The sequence below is a fragment of the Mytilus galloprovincialis genome, chromosome 2 (genome assembly GCF_965363235.1).
Source record: "Mytilus galloprovincialis chromosome 2, xbMytGall1.hap1.1, whole genome shotgun sequence".
Lineage (NCBI taxonomy): Eukaryota > Metazoa > Mollusca > Bivalvia > Mytilida > Mytilidae > Mytilus > Mytilus galloprovincialis.
Window position 1 is genome coordinate 44,731,663 of NC_134839.1, and position 22,646 is coordinate 44,754,308.

A 22,646-nucleotide genomic window follows, 5' to 3' on the forward strand; every position below is an offset into this window, starting at 1 on the left:
AATCTGTACTTCATGCATCATTACAATGTATTCATTTCTAAAATATTTGACACCTTACACCTAACTACAATTTTACTTTTAGTACACTAGAACCACATTCTGTATATACATAGGGAGTGACTATTAACTATTAATCTATCAAAAAAAGTATGTTGAAGTCTTAGTTAATTCACCTCTAAACAGCAATATAACAGCATATTAATTACTGTAAATACAGAAATTATTGCGAGATTTTAATTAATGCCAATATTGCAACGGGTTGAGTATCAAATAAATAAGAACTTGAATTTTGATATCTGATGCATATATCTGTATGCAAATTTTTCTTAAATCGTAATTATTAATCTCCTTTATTCATTCTTCAGGAAATTGCAATAAAAAAAGTTTGCACGAATTTCGGAATTTACAGTAAGGCCTACATTAAAAATATCTTTGTTTCCCCTCCCCGACTGAGGTTTTCAGGGTATGGGTAGGTAGGTAGGCAAATTATTTTATTATATTCCTTGATATTATTTATAATAAAGTAAGAAATTTCCCCTTGAAATTTCAGTAATATGTTTACACTTTAAAAACAACTGCATACATTATCAACATTTATCACTGTCAGATAAAGAAAATTTATACTGTCACATTGGATTCTGACATTAAAATTTGTCAAAAAGTAATTTTGAGTTTCTGTATAAAATATTGTCTGCTTTTTCTTTCTTTTCGATTTATCTTTTGGTTTTCAATTCTAGTGTTTATATTTCATAACCATAGATGTATTTTGTCACCTGCCTGGATTTTTTTTTTTTTTTTTTTTTTTTTATGTAGTTGATCGCCAAAACCTGGAATTACCCTCATCCGCTTCCGGAATCGGACCCGATATTGTAATTGTCTTCACGGCATCTAAACTGGACCCCTGCTGTTGTTTCAATCTTATCTATACACGTGTCGAAGTATCAATCAGCGTGTGGCCAGTTAACACCACATACACTGTTTTTCAATATTGTTTTTGTCACTCAGATACGATTTTACTCGATTTTACACATTACTTGTCGGCGATTTTCTGAATAAAGCTAGCGGTTGAACAAAATGAACATCGCTGTCATGAAAATAAAGATGAAAATAAGTTTTGAGATAGTTTATTTGGAGACTTTGGTAAAAAGGTTTGCAAAGTTATTTTTTTATTTCCTTAGGTCCGTCGGGCGGAGCTAGTAACCAAGTCGAAAGTCTGATTGCAAAACTGGAAGGTCGCGGACCTCGGACCACTGCTAATCTGAACCCCTGCTTGCTGCTACACATATAGTGTGACCAGCCATGTTTATTTTTCTTGTTTACCTATCATTTAGGCGCTTCAATGCACAAAAATGGCCTGAATTAAAACGCGCGTGGACTGTAGCATCGAAAAGGTATCACCAAAAATCAAATTGAAAAAAAAAATATTGAACACGAATGGCCAATAAAATTTTTCGGGTCGCGGCGATTTTACTGGGTCGGTCGGGGGAGGGGAAACATACAATATTTTATTTTTGGCCTAAGGCTGACATTGAGTGCAAATATTTGTAAGACATTTTTGTAGGATATTAATAGTATTCAAAATTTAAATTCTTAAGTAAACTAGACCAGGTGCTCCGCAGGGCACAGCTTTATACGACCGCAGAGGTCGAACCCTGAACAGTTGGGGCAAGTATGGACAAAACATTCAAGCGTGATACAGCTCTGAATTTGGATTGTGATCAAATTTTTGACATTACATGGTTTTTTTTTACACAAAACAAATGTCAAGATTTTACAAATCAATTAAAGATTTCTTCTTCAAACTTTTTAAATCTAAAATTAAATAGTTGACACAGCATAGGTTTCTGACACAGAATGAATGTGGTCTAATGAACTTAAAAGTTTTTTTTTGCCTTTGAGCAATTCACTATGCTGTTGAATATTAATCCTCTCAAAAAAATGTTTGAAGAAATTTTCTTTTTATTTATGAAATCTGAAATGAGAAAAATTTAAACCCCCCCTTTTTTTTCACATCCCCGTTTCCCTTTTTCCAAAACTGATATCAATTCAAATTTCTAATGGAGTTTGCAACAATAACTACTCTTTTAAATACATCATAAAATATTAAAATGTAAAATAAAGTGCTTGTTATCACTGAATGGTAAAGATTGGTTGGTAGTAAAAGTGAATATACATTGTTTATTGTATAAAACAATAAAAAAAACTTCATCAGCAACATTTTATATTGGCAAATTTCCAATGAAGTTATTTACATAAAGTTATTGGCAAATAAAAATAGAAAATGACATCATAGTCATGTCTGGCAAATGTCCAACATACATTATCTAAAAACATTTTAGATAAGATAAGGAAAAAAAGCTTCATCAGCAACATTTTATATTGGCAAATTTCCAATGAAGTTATTTACATAAAGTTATTGGCAAATAAAAATAGAAAATGACATCATAGTCATGTCTGGCAAATTTCCAACATATATTATCAACTACTATTCTATACAAAGAAAGATAACTCCAATTGAAAATTAATTGCTATTGCACAATATTGTGCAATTAGATATTTCTTGCTATTGTGCAATACTGTGCAATTGAAAATTTCTTGCTATTGCACAATACTTGATATGGAATCCTGATTTGGACCAACTTGAAAACTGGGCCCATAATCAAAAATCAAAGTACATATTTAGATAAAGCATATCAAATAAGCCCAAGAATTTAATTTTTTTTAAATCAAACTTAGTTTAATTTTGGACCCTTTGGACCTTAATATAGACCAATTTGAAAACTGGACCAAAAATTAAGAATCTACATACACAGTTAGATTTGGCATATCAAAGAACCCATTTATTCAATTTTTGATGAAATCAAACAAAGTTTAATTTTGGACCCCCATTTGGACCAACTTGAAAACTAGGCCATTAATTAAAAATCTAAGTACATTTTTAAATTCAGCATATCAAAGAACCCCAAGGATTCAATTTTTGTTAAAATCAAACTAAGTTTAATTTTGGACCCTTTGGACCTTAATGTAGACCAATTTGAAAACGGGACCAAAAATTAAGAATCTACATACATAGTTAGATTCGGCATATCAAAGAACCCCAATTATTCAATTTTTGATGAAATCACACAAAGTTCAATTTTGGACCCTTTTGGCCCCTTATTCCTAAACTGTTAGGACCAAAACTCCCAAAATCAAAACCAACCTTCCTTTTATGGTCATAAACCTTGTGTTTAAATTTCATAGATTTCTATTTACTTATACTAAAGTTATGGTGCAAAAACCAAAAATAATGCATATTTGGGCCCCTTTTTGGCCCTTAATTCATAAACTGTTGTGACCTCAACTCCAAAAATCAATCCCAACCTTCCTTTTGTGGTCATGAACATTGTGTTTAAATTTCATTGATTTCTATTTACTTAAACTAAAGTTATTGTGCGAAAACCAAGAATAATGCTTATTTGGGCCCTTTTTTGGCCCCTAATTCCTAAACTGTTGGAACCAAAACTCCCAAAATCAATCCCAACCTTTCTTTTGTGGTCATAAACCTTGTGTCAAAATTTCATAGATTTCTATTTACTTAAACTAAAGTTATAGTGCGAAAACCAAGAAAATGCTTATTTGGGCCCTTTTTGGCCCCTAATTCCTAAAATGTTGGGACCAAAACTCCCAAAATCAATCCCAACCTTCCTTTTGTGGTCATAAACCTTGTGTTAAAATTTCATAGATTTCTATTCACTTTTACTAAAGTTAGAGTGCGAAAACTAAAAGTATTTGGACGACGACGACGACGACGACGACGCAGACGACGCCAACGTGATAGCAATATACGACGAAAAATTTTTCAAATTTTGCGGTTGTATAAAAACTAGTTAGTCGATATAGATCTTTTACTAAAAATGAGCATTAAGTATGACATGCAAGAATTATTCTTTAAAAAAAACCTTTAAAAAATGAACTTTTCTACATGTTCTGATACAAATGATTTGTTTTATAAATAATAGGATAGTTACTGTTTCCTGTAAAATAATTTTGAAATATGAGAAAAGTGTTGGAAACATGCTTAAAATAGAAGTTGGTGTACTATCCCCACAAATAAAAGTTTATCATCAATATAAAATTTATATTCTTACACAATGATATGCATTAAATAAATAACAACAAACACTTAACCAGGTGTATGCATTACAGTATGGCATTATCCATTACTTTATTTATTATGAGTTATTCAAAATTGTATAATTTATCATAGTTAAGTAATGGATATATTCAACCCAGCTGATTCATCCTAAATATTATATTTCTATTTAGTCAAATTAGTTGACTATCAAATAAAATGGGTTACAAGTTACAACTAACAAGTATTAATGCTAGAAATAGTAATGGATAACTTAATATGCAAATGTTAATTATATTCAGTCAGATTAGAAATGAACAAAGAAACTGTTCACTTCTGTTTATCACAATCAATGACAATGGGTTTTTGATACTGCAGATTTCAATACCTAATATTAAAAAATGTTCACATGACACATATGTACATCATTATTTTGTGTTCAAGATCTATACCATCTTATGATTGTAACTTGTAAGAAGCTTCTGTCCAAGTTTGGTAAAATTCTAGGATGGATCTTATAAATGTTTTACAAGACTGTAATGATAACTGGAAGAAAAACTAAGTCCATTTATAAGTAACATACAGGAACACAGGAAATTAATTTATACCAAATTTTCTTCTGGATACTACATGTAGCATTGATCATAATCAACATAATCAATGCAAATTCTGTCCAACTTTGCCACAAATGCAGATAGTTTAAGAAAGTTATTAAAATTTCAAAAACTTTAACCAGAGTGAATATTTGTGGATCCGCTGCTGTGAATGGAATGTAGAATCGCTATTTACTGCTTTTGCGACAAAAATGAAGTCTGAAAAATTTCAGATATTTCAGTATAAATTAATTATTGACATTTTTCTGATTGTTGATCATGAACAGTAGACAAAAGTTTAAAATTAATCACTATGTTTCATGATATAAAACAGTAAGTTTTTATTTTTGAGACACCTACATTGTACATGTGTATATACATGTGCAGGATATAAATGTATTTCTTTGCAATTTTGTGATAATAAACACATTAAGGGAACAAATACAAGAAGCCAATGACAGATATAGGGCATTTTCACAAGGATATGTGTAAAATTGATTTAGATCATATAAGTCCGTTAGTAGATTTTAATTGGCAACGTTATTACACCAAGTAAAATAAATGGTTGCCTCTGTCATGTAAATGAAAAGATCCCAATATACATTGTGTATTTATAGGTTTCATAACAATTATGAATGGGATGCTTGATATCAACTTCAGTTATTTACTTTCAATATCATAATAAACAAGCCTTCAGCAAGTTTATTATTACTATCAAAATAAAATAGCGTGAGTTGACATCAAGCAATATCCAATTTTCACAAGTTGTAAAACCCATTTCTATTAGTTTATAGTCAAAGCTCTCAAAACAAAGAATTATTTGAATCTGGAATAATTTTGAATTCTGGAAAATTGATTAGAAATGTATGATGACAAATAACCCAATTAAATAGGGTTGGCCATGCATGCATGGCTAAGGTTAATTTTACTTTCACTATCATTTCAGTATAAACTAAATACCCCCCTTAGCCATGCACACATGCAGTCTGCACTAAAAACTTTTTGAACTACTAGTCCGCAGACCAATATTCTGACTTTTTTCTTCTTGGTCCAAACAAAGTTTCGCAAAAACTTACTAGTCCAAATGAATTTTTACTGGTCTGGGGCATCGGACTAGTGGCTAACTGTGCAGACTGCACATAGCTTACCCTATTTAGTTGGGTTAGGTTTCATCATACATTTCTCATCAATTTCCAGAATTCAAAATTATTCCAGATTCAAATAATTTCTTGTGTTCAATGTTTAAAATTAAAAATTCCGTGAAATGTTGATCTAGTCTTTTACACATTTCAGTTATGACTTTAAATGTCCTTTTCCAGTGTCAAACTTTCCGATCAGACATTTTTAGACTTCAGAATGTTATAAAATTTGACAAAAAGAAAATTGTCTGGTGAAATGTGTGAGTATTTTGTATATTATTGAAGAAATTACATAGACATAAGTTGCCATGGACAAAATATACATCGTCTTAACCTTTGAAAGTAATGAATGACCTAACGAATGAACAAAGGAAATGCCATAAGGCCAGGGTTTTTTAATTTGTTGGTTTACGGATCCGCCGACCTGATTTTGCCAATTTGAGGAAAAAACATATAAAATTGACTTTTCATGCTTTTTTTTTTTCCGTCCGACCCTAACAAATACATTGACCCAGAAAATAAATAAGATAATCTTTTTATGAAATAAAATGCATTAAACACTAATAGAATTGATAACACTTTCTGTTGTGAAAAAAAAAACAAAACCTCAAATTTACGTATCTAAAAATAGACAAATCAATCATAACTGACCTTGAAATAATTTTGCGGAACGAAATATGTGTTTAAAACCCGTTACACAGTAAGTTCGTTTCCCGTATTTGTCATCATTCCGTAAGATGCACAATCTCACAGAAAAATGAAAAAACGTGGAGACGTTAAGTTAAAGTACTAAACATAAACAAATCATTTGGAATTTTCTTATGTCATTGATAATAAAAGCAATTCTTCCAATTGGATATAAAAAACGTGAATGCTTGACAACTGATGAACCCGATATCCACATTTTTCCAGCGGACGAGTCTATTATGTTTTTGACACGTGTGTGGAAACTTATTTTCGTACGTTTTGGGATTTTTTTCTTTATTAGTTTTCGTGCTTGAGGATCAATATTCACAAAATTTCCAGAAATTGATTAAGCTACACAGATCTGTTTTTTTTTCTTGTTTGAGAAATGACAATTTAATTTTGTATTTTTCCGTGGACACACACCCCTTTTTTCACGGAACTCAAATTATTAGACAATGTAATGCGATGTTTATGACAGCTGACCAAGAATATTTGATCAAACTGAAATTTAAGAAATAATGACAAACATAATTTTAGAAAGGTGAAATACATTTTTTTTGGCATATTTTTCTGTCTTGAAAAATATTTTGTTTTCTTTCCGACTGACCGACCTGACTTTTTCATAGGGAAAATCTGTAAACCAACAAATTAAAAAATCATGGCCTAATATTGTCTTGTGATACTTGATAAGCCAAACAAATCAAAGCAGATTTTCATATCCCTGATAAGAAAAAAAATATATATATATTCATGCAAGAAATAGAAAACAGGCCACAAACATAAGATAAATGTATATATTAAGTATATATATGTTATAACTTACTTTGTGACAAACCAACACTTAAACAGGATAGCAGTAACACAACTGGTCTCCAGTCTATCTTCATTGCAGAATATTGCTACAAAATAATATAAATAACATAAAAATAAGGAGATTTGATAATGATTGTCAATGAGACAACAACAAAAATATGTATCCATTAAAGAGTAGACTGAATGTGAACAATAAGTCCTTCAACAATGAGGCAACACCCAAACAGTATAGTTAAGATAGCTCAACAGGCCCCAGGATTATAAAACCAACAACCGGTTAAACTACAAAAGAAAAGTTACATGTATGTTGGAGTTCATGTACGTACATTTTGTAGCAGTCATGTGAGATAAAGCATGCACTTAGGGTTACTGCTGATTTTTTATTAGGCCTATACAAGTTGAATGAGTCTTTCATTTTGTTGTTGAAGTTTGCTTGGAAACATCTTCAGCTACATGTACATGTAGTAACCTCTCATTATTAACTTAAACATTAGATACCGGTATGTTACATATTATGGCTGCAAGTACATGTAGGCTGTTTTCAATCAGCTACTTTTAAGCGGCTTATCATTTTGAAAAGGAACATGTTGTCAGAATGGGTGACTGAGGAGTTTGTGATGTTGCCAGTGATGAAGGTGTACATGCAGGTGTTTGACAGACAGAATTGGTGATGGTGATTTAAATTCCCGCACACAAACCTATAATATTATGCACATGGCTTTTACTTTGGCTCTGTTGGAGGGGTTGGTACATCTGATGATTAGTTTTCACTCTTTTTGGCTGGTGGAGAGGAATCTGGGTCCTATCGCCCTAGTACCTGTTCGCCCAGATTTCATTTTTTCTTATTGTTGTCTAGTTGCATATGATTATGTTTATTATTTGAGCAGAATATGTTACAGTTTGATGAAATATCACAGAATATTTGTATTGCTGCAACCAAATTATTATTTTCCCTTTAATTTGCATATACATGTACATGTACATGTAATATAATAGAATACTGGAATACAATGTATTTATCTTTTTTGATAACAAAATAATTCTATTTACTCAATTTATGCAGTATAACTGAGATTACTATGTTATAGAAGTCTCAGAGTATAATAACAAATGGACTTGTAATTCCTTTTCATAATTTACAATTTGTACATTTTGTACATCATTGTTTTTATTATATTAATTCCAAGCTGACTAGTTTCTCAAAACAAAATATTGTTTTTATGATTAATCCACCAAAGACAAGTAATTAATGCCTTTTAAAAATATTTATATTTTTTTTTACAAAGTAGAGAGAACGAACTGAGGGCGAATTCACCCTGGGTAAACATGAAATCAGGTCTCCCTAATAAGCGATAATTAAGAAGCGTCAAGAAGCATCAAGAGACTATTCAGCGAGAAGGAATTGAAAAAAAATCTTATTCTAAAATAATTATATAAAAAAAATATCCATTGAATTTTGTTTTTATATACATGATATAGCAGTAATAAAGTGATTAAATTGATACATTTTGTAGATGAAGACATTAAACATTTGTAAAGAAGAAATGGATTGTCTATAGTTCTATTAAATATTTAAAAGAATATTTTAAGATAATGTCTGTACTGTTTTCATACAATGAGAAACATCAAATAAGAATAGCGATACACCTGTCTCTTCCGTGTGTTATTGCTACAATAACATTCAATTTTACAAAATCAATGCTGCTGAAGTATCCCATGAGATGACGTATTAGGTCAGGTGATGTCAGTGCGTATTTAGGTCAATGAAAGAGACGGATTGTTTTTGTAAGTGAAAGGGATATAAAGTGTGATTACGATTGTTGGAGAGTTTATGGATTATATAACTTGTTGAAGAAAAATCTGTTGATTCATCCATCAGATCCTTCAAGGCAGCATCCTTTAAAGAAAATGCAGTTAGCAGTGTTTCCTTTATCAGGACAAGACTTAACAGTTTTGGCTTACCAACAGACACTACAAACATTTTATATGACTCATGGAGAAATTCCACAAAAAAGCAATATGGGAGTTATCTCAACAAATGGGTGCAATTTTGTGTTAAAAGACAAATTAATTCATTTAAAGCATCTAATTCTATAGTTTTACAATTTCTGACAGAATTGTTTCAAAAAGGTCTTGGATATAGTGCTATTAATACAGCTCGATCAGCTTTATCATCAGTGTTGGATTGTGGGAAAGTCAATCCTATTGGGAATGATCCTTTAATTTGTCGTTTTATGAAAGGTGTATATAATAAAAGACCAACTTTACCAAGATATGAAGTGACATGGGACGTTGATGTGATGTTGAAGTTTTTATGTACTCTATCACCTGTAAATATCTTGACTTTGAAAAACCTCACGTTAAAATTAACCATGATACTTAGTTTATTAACAGCTCAAAGAACACAAACTTTACATTTGATGGATATCAATGATATTACTGTTAATAATGATGAACTAATTATTAAAGTGACAAAATTGATCAAAACTTCGAAACCAGGGAGTCATTTATCAGACATACATTTGCCAGCATACAACAAAGACAAATCTTTATGTGTTGTGGATACATTTAATGAGTACATTAAAAGAACTAAATCATTAAGGGGACAATATACTAAGTTATTTATTATGACTATGAAACCACATAAACCTGTGTCAAAAAACACTATAAGTAGATGGATTAAATTAACAATGAAACTTGCAGGATTAGATATTAACTTGTTTAAGCCGCATAGTGTTAGATCAGCTGCAACTTCATCTGCTAAAAAAGCAGGGATTTCGATAGACGTTATAATGAAATCAGCTGGTTGGAAAAAAGAATCAACTTTTAGAAAGTTTTATGACAAACCTATAGTAAACAATAACAAAAATAAGGGTTTGAGTAAAGTACTTCTTGATAACTATCTTTGTCATGATCATTAGATTTATCTATTATTTTACTATGTGATTGCATGTTGTAAATGCGTTTCTTTTATTATTAGATAAATAGTTAACATATATGATTTCTGTTTAATTTAGAATCATCAAACAAAATTTAGTTGTGTGGTATATAGTCTTTGAGATAGGTAATTGTGCTCTTAGGACTTTCAGATTTATTCATGGACACGTAACATGTTGGTGTACCGAGCTTTCATGTTTACCTGGCTGTGTTGCCAATTCATGTGTTGCTCTAAAATCTCATGGGATACTTCAGCAGCATTGATTTTGTAAAATTGGAAAATTAAATGAGTGTTGGAACAATACGAAATTTGATTATAATTTTACAAAATCAATTCTGCTGCTGAGGTATCACATGCCCACCCAAGACCCACCCAGATTACTTGTCTTAACACATTCATCGGCATCTTTCAAACCTGACATCACCTGACCTAATACGTCATCTCATGTGATACCTCAGCAGCAGAATTGATTTTGTAAAATTATAATCAAATTTCGTATTGTTCCAACACTCATTTAATTTTCCAATTAACACCTTTAATTTTTTGACACTCAGACTATAGAATTACAAGCGCCAGAATATACAATTATTGTAAATAGTGAAAACTTGTTTTAAACTCAACCCTTGACAATTTCTTCAAATAAAATTAATGCATGATCATTTAATGAGGCAAAACACAAAATAATATGATGTAAAATATTAACGTTTTGTTTTGATTACTTTTCTTCTTGTTTGATTTCAATGTTTACAGTCATGACAGTTCATTGTATTTCACAAATTATGTCTGTATTTTCATGACAATGATGCACAAATAATGCATTTTGAATGCAGTCAGTGAGTATATTATATATATTAGACAAAGAAAGTGTTAAAAAAAATTACAAAATGAATATATAAATGTTCTAAAACACAAGTAACAAGAATGTGTCAGTACACAGATGTCCCACTCGCACTATATTTTTTTTATGTTCAATGGTCGTGAAATTGAGGTAAAAACTCTAATTAGGCACTAAAATTAGAAAGATCATATCATAGGCAACATGTGTACTGAGTTTCAAGTTGATTGGACGTCAACTTCATTAATCAAAGAGCTGATAGCTCTGAGGTGGAAGAAGGTAAATAAAAGGTAACTTGAATTACCATAAAAGGAGCTCACTAACCCAGCCTGCTTTGTTCCATTATCGTTATGACGTTTTTTTTTTCCTTCAAACAAGAATGTGTCATAAGTACATGCATTCTGTACAATCATTTTCTATGTTCAGTGGACTGTGAAAATTAGGCAAAATCTTTAATTTGGCAGCAAAATTAGAGAGATCAAAGCATAAGGAACACATGTGTACTAAGTTTCAAGTTGATTGGATTTCAACTTCATCAAAAACTACCTCGGCAATAAACTTTAACCTTAAGCAGGACAGACGTACAGACCAGAAAACATAATGCCCATAAATGGGGCATAAAAATAGTAAGACTTGTGACATACCTGCCAACTTTTGAAAGTTCCAATGGGGGTTTTTAGTGCGCGACAACAATTTTAAAGGTTACAATTTTTAGCTAAGTGCACAATCTGGATTGTCTAGAAAAGATGTCCTATTTGTATGATGAACTTACATGCCATTTTCTTAAGTCTGTTTGCATGATTCTAGTTATTAAATCGGTAGAAAAGATGAACATGTAGCTAGCACACCAAGGTTTATTTTCTTGTGTAAGAATATTAGATGCTTGTTGAAATTTCCAATTTTGAATTATGCACAAAGATGGACTTTTAACAGGTTGGGAACAACACTCCTAATTAGGGGTAACCCTCATTGGGAGAACATTACAACCCATTGTAAAAATATAGCACCTTTATATTCATATTATTTGATGAAACTTTTCCCCAAGAACTATGCATCTATCAAGTATTAAATGGTCAAAACATGTCAAAAGAATTTTGTGATGTTTCTAAACTTATATCTTCTTTATTAATTTGAACCCTCATTTAGAAAAGTTGTTCCAAATATACATGTAATGAATTTTCCCACTTATGAGTTAAAAATCTTAAAAATGTTCTTTCTTATTTTTTTCAACAGTAAAATGACACCTTGTTTTAGGGACAGTCACTCATTTAAAGAATACCACTCATAATGGGGGGGGGGGGGGGGTTCCCAACCTGTTTGTTTGTCTTCGTGAAAAAAGAATAGTATATTGTCCTTTAAATGATTTAATTGAATAGAAAAATAAAATATATGTTACAACAAGTATTATGTCAAAAAATTTAATTAGTGTCAAAAATACTATTTATCATCTTTATGGTAGTACTGCATCATTGAATTTTGTCAATCAGCCATGCTTTATCCTTCAGCTGTGTAAGAACCTGCTTGCAGATGAAAATTCACATGCCATGTTCACTGGCTATTTTACAACTAGATGAAAACAACACAAACATTTTTGATTGGCTTATTAATTGATCATGAGAAACACAGAATTTGATTGGCTGAACATGATTGTCATACAAGGAACGAGTTTTTTAGAGTTTTTTAACGATACCTGTAATATTACTATTTTTTAATAAATGCAACGAATTATTATAAAACGTCCTTGATAAGAGTAAAGAGAATGAACACAGGGAAATACGGGCGAAAGAACTCAGGACGAACAGACCAAGGGCGAACATGTAAACAGGGCGAGTTGTACCAATACCCAATTCACGAATGCGTACTACAAATATCTACAGTAAAAACATCCGGTTACAAGTAAACAAATGACGTTCATGTATATGAGATGAAATCTAATAATTTACATAAATAAAAGGGTGCATATTTAAGATAGTGATTGTCTTTCAATCCTAATTTACAAATTAAATGATTCAGATGCTAACAGTCTGCACGGTTAGCCACTAGTTCGATGCTCCAGACTAGTAAATATTGATTCGTACTTTTGAAAATTTTGAAAGTTTTACATAGTCATAAAAGGACAAATTTTGATAATTAGTTTCCGGACTAGTAAATGAAAAAGTTTTCTGTGCAGACTGGTGCTAATTATGTTAAAATCGGTGTTGGGAATCGACAGTTGTTATGAAATTGTAATACACAGAAACGAATGCAGCATACGGAGAATTAAGGATTTAAAGTTGGCACCATTGGCCTTCAGAAGACTTGAAGTCTTCTTCCACCAAAAAGTACCTTAACCAAAAACTTTAACCTGAAGCGGGATAGACAGACGAATGGACGCACAGACTAGAAAACATAATGCCTCTCTACTTCAGTAGGTGGGGCATAAAAAATAATATCAATAAATGACAGGAAAACATAATAATCATTTACTGTAATACACATAATAAATAAATAAATGTTTCAAAAATGTGTGATGCTTTAATTTATAATTTTAAATATTAACTCTTTCTATAAATTTATATTAACTTTCTTGTCGCTAAATAGTCTTCTTGTTGCTAAATTATACTTCTATTAGCATCTTGTCTCTTATTCATACATGTATGTGAACCTCCAGACAGGAGTACAATAATCCTGTTTTCAGGGGTCTCCTCCCGTCCTCCCGTTAAGGTAAAAAAAATCCTGTGTATGAAATATTTCTTGAATGGAATTGTTCAACCGCCACTTTTAATAATTTCTTACTACCGTACGGGTGTAATTGACACCTGTGTTAAATTTTACCTGTAAATTAAAGAAGATGTTATATTATATAGCTTCACTTGACAGCTTGGGTGTCAAACATACTGGTAATCAATGTTTTTACCTCTGGCTAACTGCTGTTGTGTAATAAAAACTTAGTGTATTAAAAAATAAATATAGTTTACTTCCCTTTGATTTATCCTGTTTTAAGTTATTTTTCTTTTAAAAATGTAAATTGTAAAAAGAATGCAAATGAGTTATATTTTAATCAAATAATCATATAACATGTATAAGGATGGTATTTAAATGAAATTAAATGTTTTGGGATAAATAGAAAAATATCCATTTATAAATTATTTTACGAATCTAGACTTCTTTTCAAGGATTAAATTGAAATTTATATAGAAATTCTGACATTCTAATTATAGTTAGAAACATTTAGTGTTTAAAATTTAAGCATGTTTTACAAGACCCTGAGATGCTTGAAAACTATGAAATACGATTGTTATTGCTAGCTATTTTTTAAATTATTCTATCATGTTATAAATTTACCTGTATGGCATTTTTTTCTTATTTGTCTATACAGTTACTTATGATAAGGAGTTGGAGACATGAATACGAATCTATACACAAAGGTATATGATTTATTTGCAAGCAGTGAACAATCAATTATCAAAACAAAACAAGAAACAGATTCTTCTCAATATTTTTTTTTAAATAATGTTATATCATTCAAAAAGAAAGGCAATAAAGGTTCTATAAACATATAACATTCTGATGGAAATTTGAAGAAAAAAAAACATTTTAAAAGACAACTTCTACATCATACAGTTACATTTACGACTAAATTCATGTTGATAAAAAAACATCCTGATCTGAGTTCTAATCTCCTGACCAAAATTCCCAAATTTCCTGATCTGAGTTTCACAGTCCAGTACATGTATGCTAATTAGTGAGACAGCTGGAATCTAGTGAAACACTGTAAAGGAGGGTCCATTCCCCAAGCACCTGTCATATGCATTTGCCTGTGGTTTAAATTACTTTTAATTTGGGCAACTGAAAACATTAATTGATTTAACAAGAGAGACTAATAACTTGTATGTTTTAAACCCAAAAAAAATCATTCAAAAGAGAAATCAAAGAGCAGATTGCTCTGAGGGATACGATTGCCATTGTTTTCATTGACACATGTATACATGTAGCTGGATAATATTATTTTCATAACTAATTTAACTGCACATGTAAAATGTACGTAATCTGAAGTTACAAAATAGCCAATCCCGGATACAAGTGTATGAACAATGTACTCATTGTGTTTTATTTTTGTACTATCAATTCCAAGATTACTTTCCACAGCAGTCACAGCAGAGACTCAGAGTGAGAGAAGGTATTTCACTTCGTATCTTATCACCTATTTACCTACGATAATTCTAGAAGGAACCCCATTCCTAACTCTTTTAAAAATATTTAATTTCCTTTGAATCAGTGGTCATGACTCCTTTCCGTACACATTCTTCGGTTAAAACTGCGATCGTATTCATATAACACGACGTTTATCGACAGAACGAATTAATTTTTCTCGACATGTTTTGTTTTCAGAATTTACGGAAAATACTTCCAGAAGGGAGACAACTCGAAACGCTAATATGGAAGACTCCATTTCGCCGTAAGGGATGTTGCGATGTGGAATACATTTATTTTAATTTAAATGATGCATATGATTTTAAATTATGAAACAACAATATCCCTCAGTAGCAGACAAACATAGAAACGATACCATGAGTTTTAAATCAATCAATTGAGGTGGGAATCCAGAGCAACCATTCAATCTAATACCCCTTAAAGCCAAGAAAACTATACACCATACGCATGCGCATAATTACCTAAACAAACTCTGGAGCAGAACGTATATTAAATGTTAATTAAACGACCTAGATGGTTCTCTAATTCTTTATGGAAGTACAATAACAAATACCAGTTTCATAACAGTGACATATAAGAGAAACTCCACTTCAGTTCTTATATGACAGAAATAGATTTATCGGAATTCAGAGAACTCTCCCATTTTTATCAAAACTGGGGAATTCCCTCTGACGTGTTTCTAAATTTATAAAAACACTAAATATAAATACTGCTTAATTCTGATTTTCCGTGTTGTTAAAAACACGCATATAAATCAAGAAAAATATCAAACATGAAGATTATGAAAAGAACATTATAGTAAAGTTGTTTAAGTTCAATCCCTTTGTTTGTTTTTACCTTTTAAAGCAAGACAATCATAAGAATCTGAGATGTTCCTTAATGTTTAGAATGAAACGATTCACGTGAGGGCAATGCTCTGAGCCACTGGTATAAGTCTACAGATTGCTTGAAAGCAATCGTATCCCAAAAACCTTTATCCATGTGCTGTACATTTAAGGAAAATGTACACTCCTTACAATCAATGAATCATTATAATACACCTTATCCCTATTTGTCTGCCATTGCTGGATATCAAACAGGTTCCCGTGAAATTTTTCATAAAACTACAAAAGTGATTGTTGTTTGCGTCAAAAGTTCAAGCGGCTGGGTCAGCCGGGATTAGTGATAAGGTGTATTATTTAAATAATATTCATTTATTAAAATAATATTAATGAGTGAAGTTTTGTGATGTGATCTTTTACTAGCATCAATCCTGTTGAATATATCTCATGAATGTATTACACTGAAAGTTTGAAAAGATAATTTGCATTGATTCTGAGACCATGTTCAACGAAAATATTGTTCCCTTGGAAAAATAAAAGCGAAACTGTTTATGTTGTGCGAGTCTCTGACACAAATTTAGGTAAATTATGCCACAAATCGCACACTTTAACTCAAGAATGAGGTTATCCATGCATAAATTCTTCATTCAACGTTCTTTCAGACGTATTTGAATTAACATATATACCTGTTCTTGTTCAAAATCGAATGCTTTTAGTCAATGTTTATCAAAATTAGTCACTGCAGTCTAAATATGGCGATTCCGGTTTTGTGACGTAAGAGGAAGTGTTACCCGACAGAAATGCCTATAAACCGTCCTGATAAAAAATCAGCCGGGATCAGTAAAAAGGGAAATTGAGGAAAAGTAATACTGTAAGTAAAATCACATATTGATACTGAACTCCGATGAAAATTCAAAACATAAAGTCCCTAATCAAAATGCAAAATCAAAAACTCAAACACATCAAACGAATGGATATACATTTTGTAAACTGGCATATTCCTGACTTGGTACATGCATTTTCTTATGTACAAAATGGTGCATTAAACCTGGGTTTACAGTTAGCTAAACTGCCCTCTCGCTTGTATGACAGTCGCATCAAATTCCATCATATTGACAACAATGTGTGAAGAAAAGACAGACATAATAGGTAAAAATATCACAAATAGGGGTACCGCAGCAGTGGCGGATCATAAGAACTTTTCACACATGGGGACCGTCAACTGACTGACCTAAAGGGGGCGCTTCAGTCATGCTTCAGTGATTCCCTATATAATCAACCAAATTTTTCCCACGAAAGGGCCGTATTGTGATCTGAATAAAAACTTAAAAGATTTAATTTTAAAGGCGGTTACTCATGATATTGTAGTATATGTGTATATGCCCAGCGTTATATTTATAGTAGTACCTATATATACTACAAAAAAGGCAGTGGCTATTTGACCGGCACCCATGCCAAGAAATTGCCTCCGTTGAAATTCTGCAAATATCCCATAGAGCAAATTACATGCATGATTAATATTGACCATTTGGTATATGACCATGTTCTAAGCGACACATACATAAAGGTCATACATTAATTTGTTAAATGAAATTAAATCTGTATCTACTAATGGGTGCCGTAGGAGGTCCACCGGAAATTTTAGCTAGAATTTCTTGGCATGTTTTTATTTTATTAAAAAAAATCACACATAATGTTCTATGCATAAGGCGAAAAAGATAATCCTGGAAGCCTTTTTGATGACAAACTATAAAGGTAAAAAATACGAAAAAAAGCTGATGGATGGATTATATCGTAATTACTATAAAGTAATAAACCTGCAAATTTTCTTTTCATGGCCACAAGTTTTTATGAGGCAAGATTGTTTAAAACACTATATTTTAAACTTTCAAAAATCTGTGTTATTCAATTATTAACTTAAAAATATTTCGGATGAATACATAGTTTTCCACAAATATTTTGGAATTGATATTACTTGTTTTTGTTGATGTTTAATTGCAATGATATGATTTATTGTTTCGTTGAATTATTTTGGTGTCCGCGGTAATTTATGTAAGAAATGGGGATCCGACAAAACCCCCAAAAGATGTCTAAACTAGAAAGTACGTTGGAACTTGACTATAACTTTTCAAAGAAGTAAACATTAAGTTCAATCCCTTAATTAATCACTGTTATTTTCTTAAAAGCGGAAGTGGAATAATTTTTTATTTACCACTTACAGTAAACCGCGGTATTTTGACACAGTTAATAGGTGCAATCATCAATGAAATTTACCCGAAAGTGCGCGGATGATTGCATGTGACTTTAGTTCATTATACTTGCTTGGAAATTGTTTATTATAAAATGATACATAAGTTTAATTTACATAACATAACGGTTTTTACAGTTCGCACTGCAAGTTGAAATGCAGAACCTTTTCAACGACCTAAAGACAAGAATGCACACGCTGAAATCGGTCTCGCCTTCTTCACTAATCATACTACCAACATATCAATGATTAGTAAAGAAGGCGAGACCGATTTCAGCGTGTGCATTCTTGGAAAAAAATCGGATGATTATATAAGAAATCGCAGAAGCATGACTGGACTACTCTAGTTTAGGGAAAGCTTGTTCGCGACCTAGAATTCTTAGTGGGTCAAGCGTTTAATTAAAATTCATGCGAGAATATGCGAGATTTGGATGAACTGGGGGCAAAGTCATATATGGTACACATCAATATTTGGTGTTTAATAGGCGTTTATTAGGACGCCTGCCGATTTCCCGTTTACATGTGAAGTCGTTGAGTGTCATCTGTTTATGTTTATGTGTAATAAAGTAAAATAAATAATATTTTGAAAAATTTCGGGACATAGTGTTTAAAAATTACGGGAGAAAATTGGAAAAGAAATTTGAAATTACGGTTTGAAAATAGCCAAAACGAAATGTTTGATAAAGAAGGAACAAGGTCTTTCAAGTCCCTGGAAGCTGTTAAGAACTTTGAAGAAGTTTATGTGCAGAAATATAATTTTTTGTCGATTGAGAATATTTTCCAGAAACATGCTGGCGTAATGTCATTAATTGCCAAAACAGTATATCATACCAGAGACATATAATACAATGTATTATACTGTCTCTGATCATACAATGGTGACACTACATAATTTATTCTCTTTAGCTTTTTTCCGGGAGAATATAGATAAACCACCTAAACTATATGATTGTCATTTTTGAAAAGTTGTTGCTGGTCATAACACATAGTCGTAATGAATGATATTAAGCGATGTATTCAATAAATAATAAACATCATGGCTACATAAATGTTATGTTTTCAATATTGTATAAATAATCTGACCGTTAAACCTTGGTACAGTATATATACGTTCCTTGTTCAAACCATTATAAAATAAGTTCCCATAAAATCAAACAGCTACAGATCGTTATATGGAATTAAAATCTTAGCAAAAAAGCCGATCCCACTTTTAAGATATATACAATGTCTTTACTCTGACTGTTGCATTTCGAACAAACGAGTGAAAGTCCAGCGCAATGTAGAACAAAATAGTTTCAACATTCATATATCGTTATCATGATCTTGACCTGCATGGATATGCATTTAACTTGCAACTGGACGATTAAACAAAACGGTTATTGATGACTACACGAAAATCTTTAACCTCAGACAAAACATGAAATTAACTGTTCAGGAAAAACGAAGTCCATCTAGTAGTAATATACGGAAAAATGAAAATAAATATTTGCAAAATTTTGCCCTGTAACTGTATTTTGGACATAAAGAAGCTCCCAATTTCCCGAAATTCCATTTTGTTTGACAACGATTTTGATGTAAAACAAAACTTTAACCACAGACTGAACCAAATGCTGAATTAGTCGGCGTGAATGCTGACGACGGAACCTAGCATCGCTAAGTACACTTGCCAAAAAGAAGGATGTATGTCAAAAGATCCAAGTAGACAGCTATTTCACTCCTAAATCTTAAAGACCTCCTTGCTTTGGACAAAACGACAATAATTGTTTATTTTTTTGTCTAGGGGGGGGGGGGGGGGGTCTTTTTCTATAGTAATTGTAGTATAACAAAAAATATCGCATTTAGTATAATTTTTCTACCTACTAACGTGAATTTTCTGACACAAAAATAAATATACGACAGAACTGTTCATTAAAAGTATGTAATCAAATGCCAAACTATATATGTGTGAAAATTTACTTTCTGAAGATACAACAAAAAATATAAAGAATTTTTTTTCTGTTTAAGATCTTAATAAATCTCATTGAAATTAACTAGATATTCTGTATACAATAATATGTATGCTTCACAATATATCAAAATAAAATGCTGAACGACCCAGATCCCCCTCCTTTCAAAAATTGTCAATATCCGATGCATTTGAATTAAGAACAAACAAATTATGTAAATACACGCATGCAATGCGGGCTAGCATTTTGAACATATATTTTAATGGTACCTAACTGTCAGAACATGATTACGATTATTAAGGGTATATTAATTGTCTCTAGCTGTCGCCTGGTGAGGTTAATAGTTTAAGGTAAAACTTTATGATACCATATGGCCTAGGTGTTGATTGACTTTTACTTTTATGACCTAAGATCAGTTCCCCAGATATGGTAATGAAATAGCACCCGTACCTTCTTAAATGGGCCATTCCAGTTAATATCTGCTAAAGGGGGATGGATGGTCCTTTCTGAGGGGTGTAAAATTTATACATCTTAGGGGTGAAATTTTGGGTTTTTTCATCTGACCCGTACACTAATACGCAAAAATTTCTGAGGGTCTTGCAGCAGTAAATAATTAAAAATAATTACATCTTAGGGGTTACAAAAAATACCTATTTCAGATCTTAGGGGTGCTTTGGAATGAAGACAGTTACGTATCATGCATTATCTGGTATTGTATTTAAAATTCTGATGGGTACAATCCTTGCAATAAAAAATTCTCATAGGTCAATTTTTCCCATGAAAGCCCATCCACCCAATATGAACAGAAACTCTACATCTGATAGGTCTTAATTTATAGATCTGATAGGTAGTTTTTCATGATGTTTTTTTCTGATAGGTATGAAAAAAAAATCTCCCCATCCATCCCCACCTGTCAGAAATTAACTGGAATGGCCCAATATACAGACGATCTGTTAAGTGAACATCACAGCATGAATCTGTCCATTTTTGCGTGAAGGTAACACTCAAAGTCAGGTGACATATATCAAACCGTTCCTTTTGTAATTAAGATTAATTAACATAACGGTCAAAATAGTAAAAGAATGTAACAAACTTTGTATTTATAAACGATATAAAGTAGTATTTGGTTTTGAAATATACTTAGATTTTCATTGTAATGTATCTATATTAACAAAATTGCGTAGTGGCACACTAAGTTTAAATGTTGAAGTTGGTCGTTATCTGAATACTCAAAGAGAAAACAGAATTTGTATATGTTGCAATATGAATGTTTTAGAGGACGAATATCATTTTTTTTTACTATAGATCTGTGCGTATAAAATTTTATATTTATTCTACTATTCTTGGCCAAATCGGCACAAGTTAGATAATTTATTCTAAATGGTCCATGAAAATGAGGTCAAGGTCAGAAAAAGACAGATGAACCATGCAAGGCAGACATGTACAGATTTCAATTCTGCCATTAAACAAATTCAGTTGAACTATTGTTTATAGTTTAAGAAAAACAGACCAAAACACAAAAAAGTTACACTGAGCAATGAACCGTGAAAATGTGGCCAAGGTTAAATTAAACCTGCAACACTGACATCATAAAATATTTCCATTCACCAAACATATTTGACCCAAAAACTTAACTTTGACCACTGAACCATGAATATGAGGTCAAGGTCAAATGAAACCTTCCAGCTAGACATGTATAACTTGCATTCATTCCATATACCAAATATAGTAGACCTATTGCTTACAGTATTAGAAAACAGACCAAAACACAAAAACTTAACTGTTAACACTGAACCATGAAAATGAGAACAAGGTGACATCTGCACGTTGGTACACATCAACAAAACCATTTTGCTTAGTTCTTTGATTTCAAAATCAGATATATTTAAGATTTCTTGTTTCTCTTTAACCCAATTGTCAGTCAATCAGTACTTACATTTCATATACCCCAGTGAGCTTGTGATAAAGGATACTACAGAAACCAGGATGTTTGCTTCATATCTTGACTTTTACTTTGATATTGACACAGATTGACGCCTACAAAACAAAATCTTTTTAAAAGGATGATTTTAACTTTCAAATTGTCAATTTTCCCATGTCTGAATAGTACTATCTATTTAGCACCATCGTATAATGTGCACGTATCTCAATTAATACCGTAAGCTCATGCATGTTGAGTAAGTACATACTTCATGAATAGGGGTATACTTTTGACTACTTAAAACAGGCCTCAGATTTCAAAGGAATTTTAAACTTATTAGTCGGCAACAATATCAAAAAACATCATGGCAAAAGTTGAAAAGCGACGTATGGCAAAC

The 22,646-nt window shown here is 31.6% G+C and overlaps 1 protein-coding gene across 2 annotated transcripts in view; it reads right to left on the bottom strand.

Moving 5' to 3' along the window:
* Positions 1-16,936, bottom strand: part of LOC143063655 (integrin beta-PS-like) — a 60,754-nt gene extending 43,818 nt beyond the window's left edge. For both annotated transcript variants that reach the window (XM_076235921.1, XM_076235920.1), the window contains exons 1-2: positions 16,821-16,936; positions 7,357-7,432 (exon numbers count right to left, since the gene is read on the bottom strand). In XM_076235921.1, the coding sequence (XP_076092036.1) occupies positions 7,357-7,420 (64 nt within the window). In that variant the 5' untranslated portion in view covers positions 7,421-7,432; positions 16,821-16,936. The remainder of the gene's footprint in view (positions 1-7,356; positions 7,433-16,820) is intronic.
* Between the last annotated feature and the right edge of the window lie 5,710 nt (positions 16,937-22,646).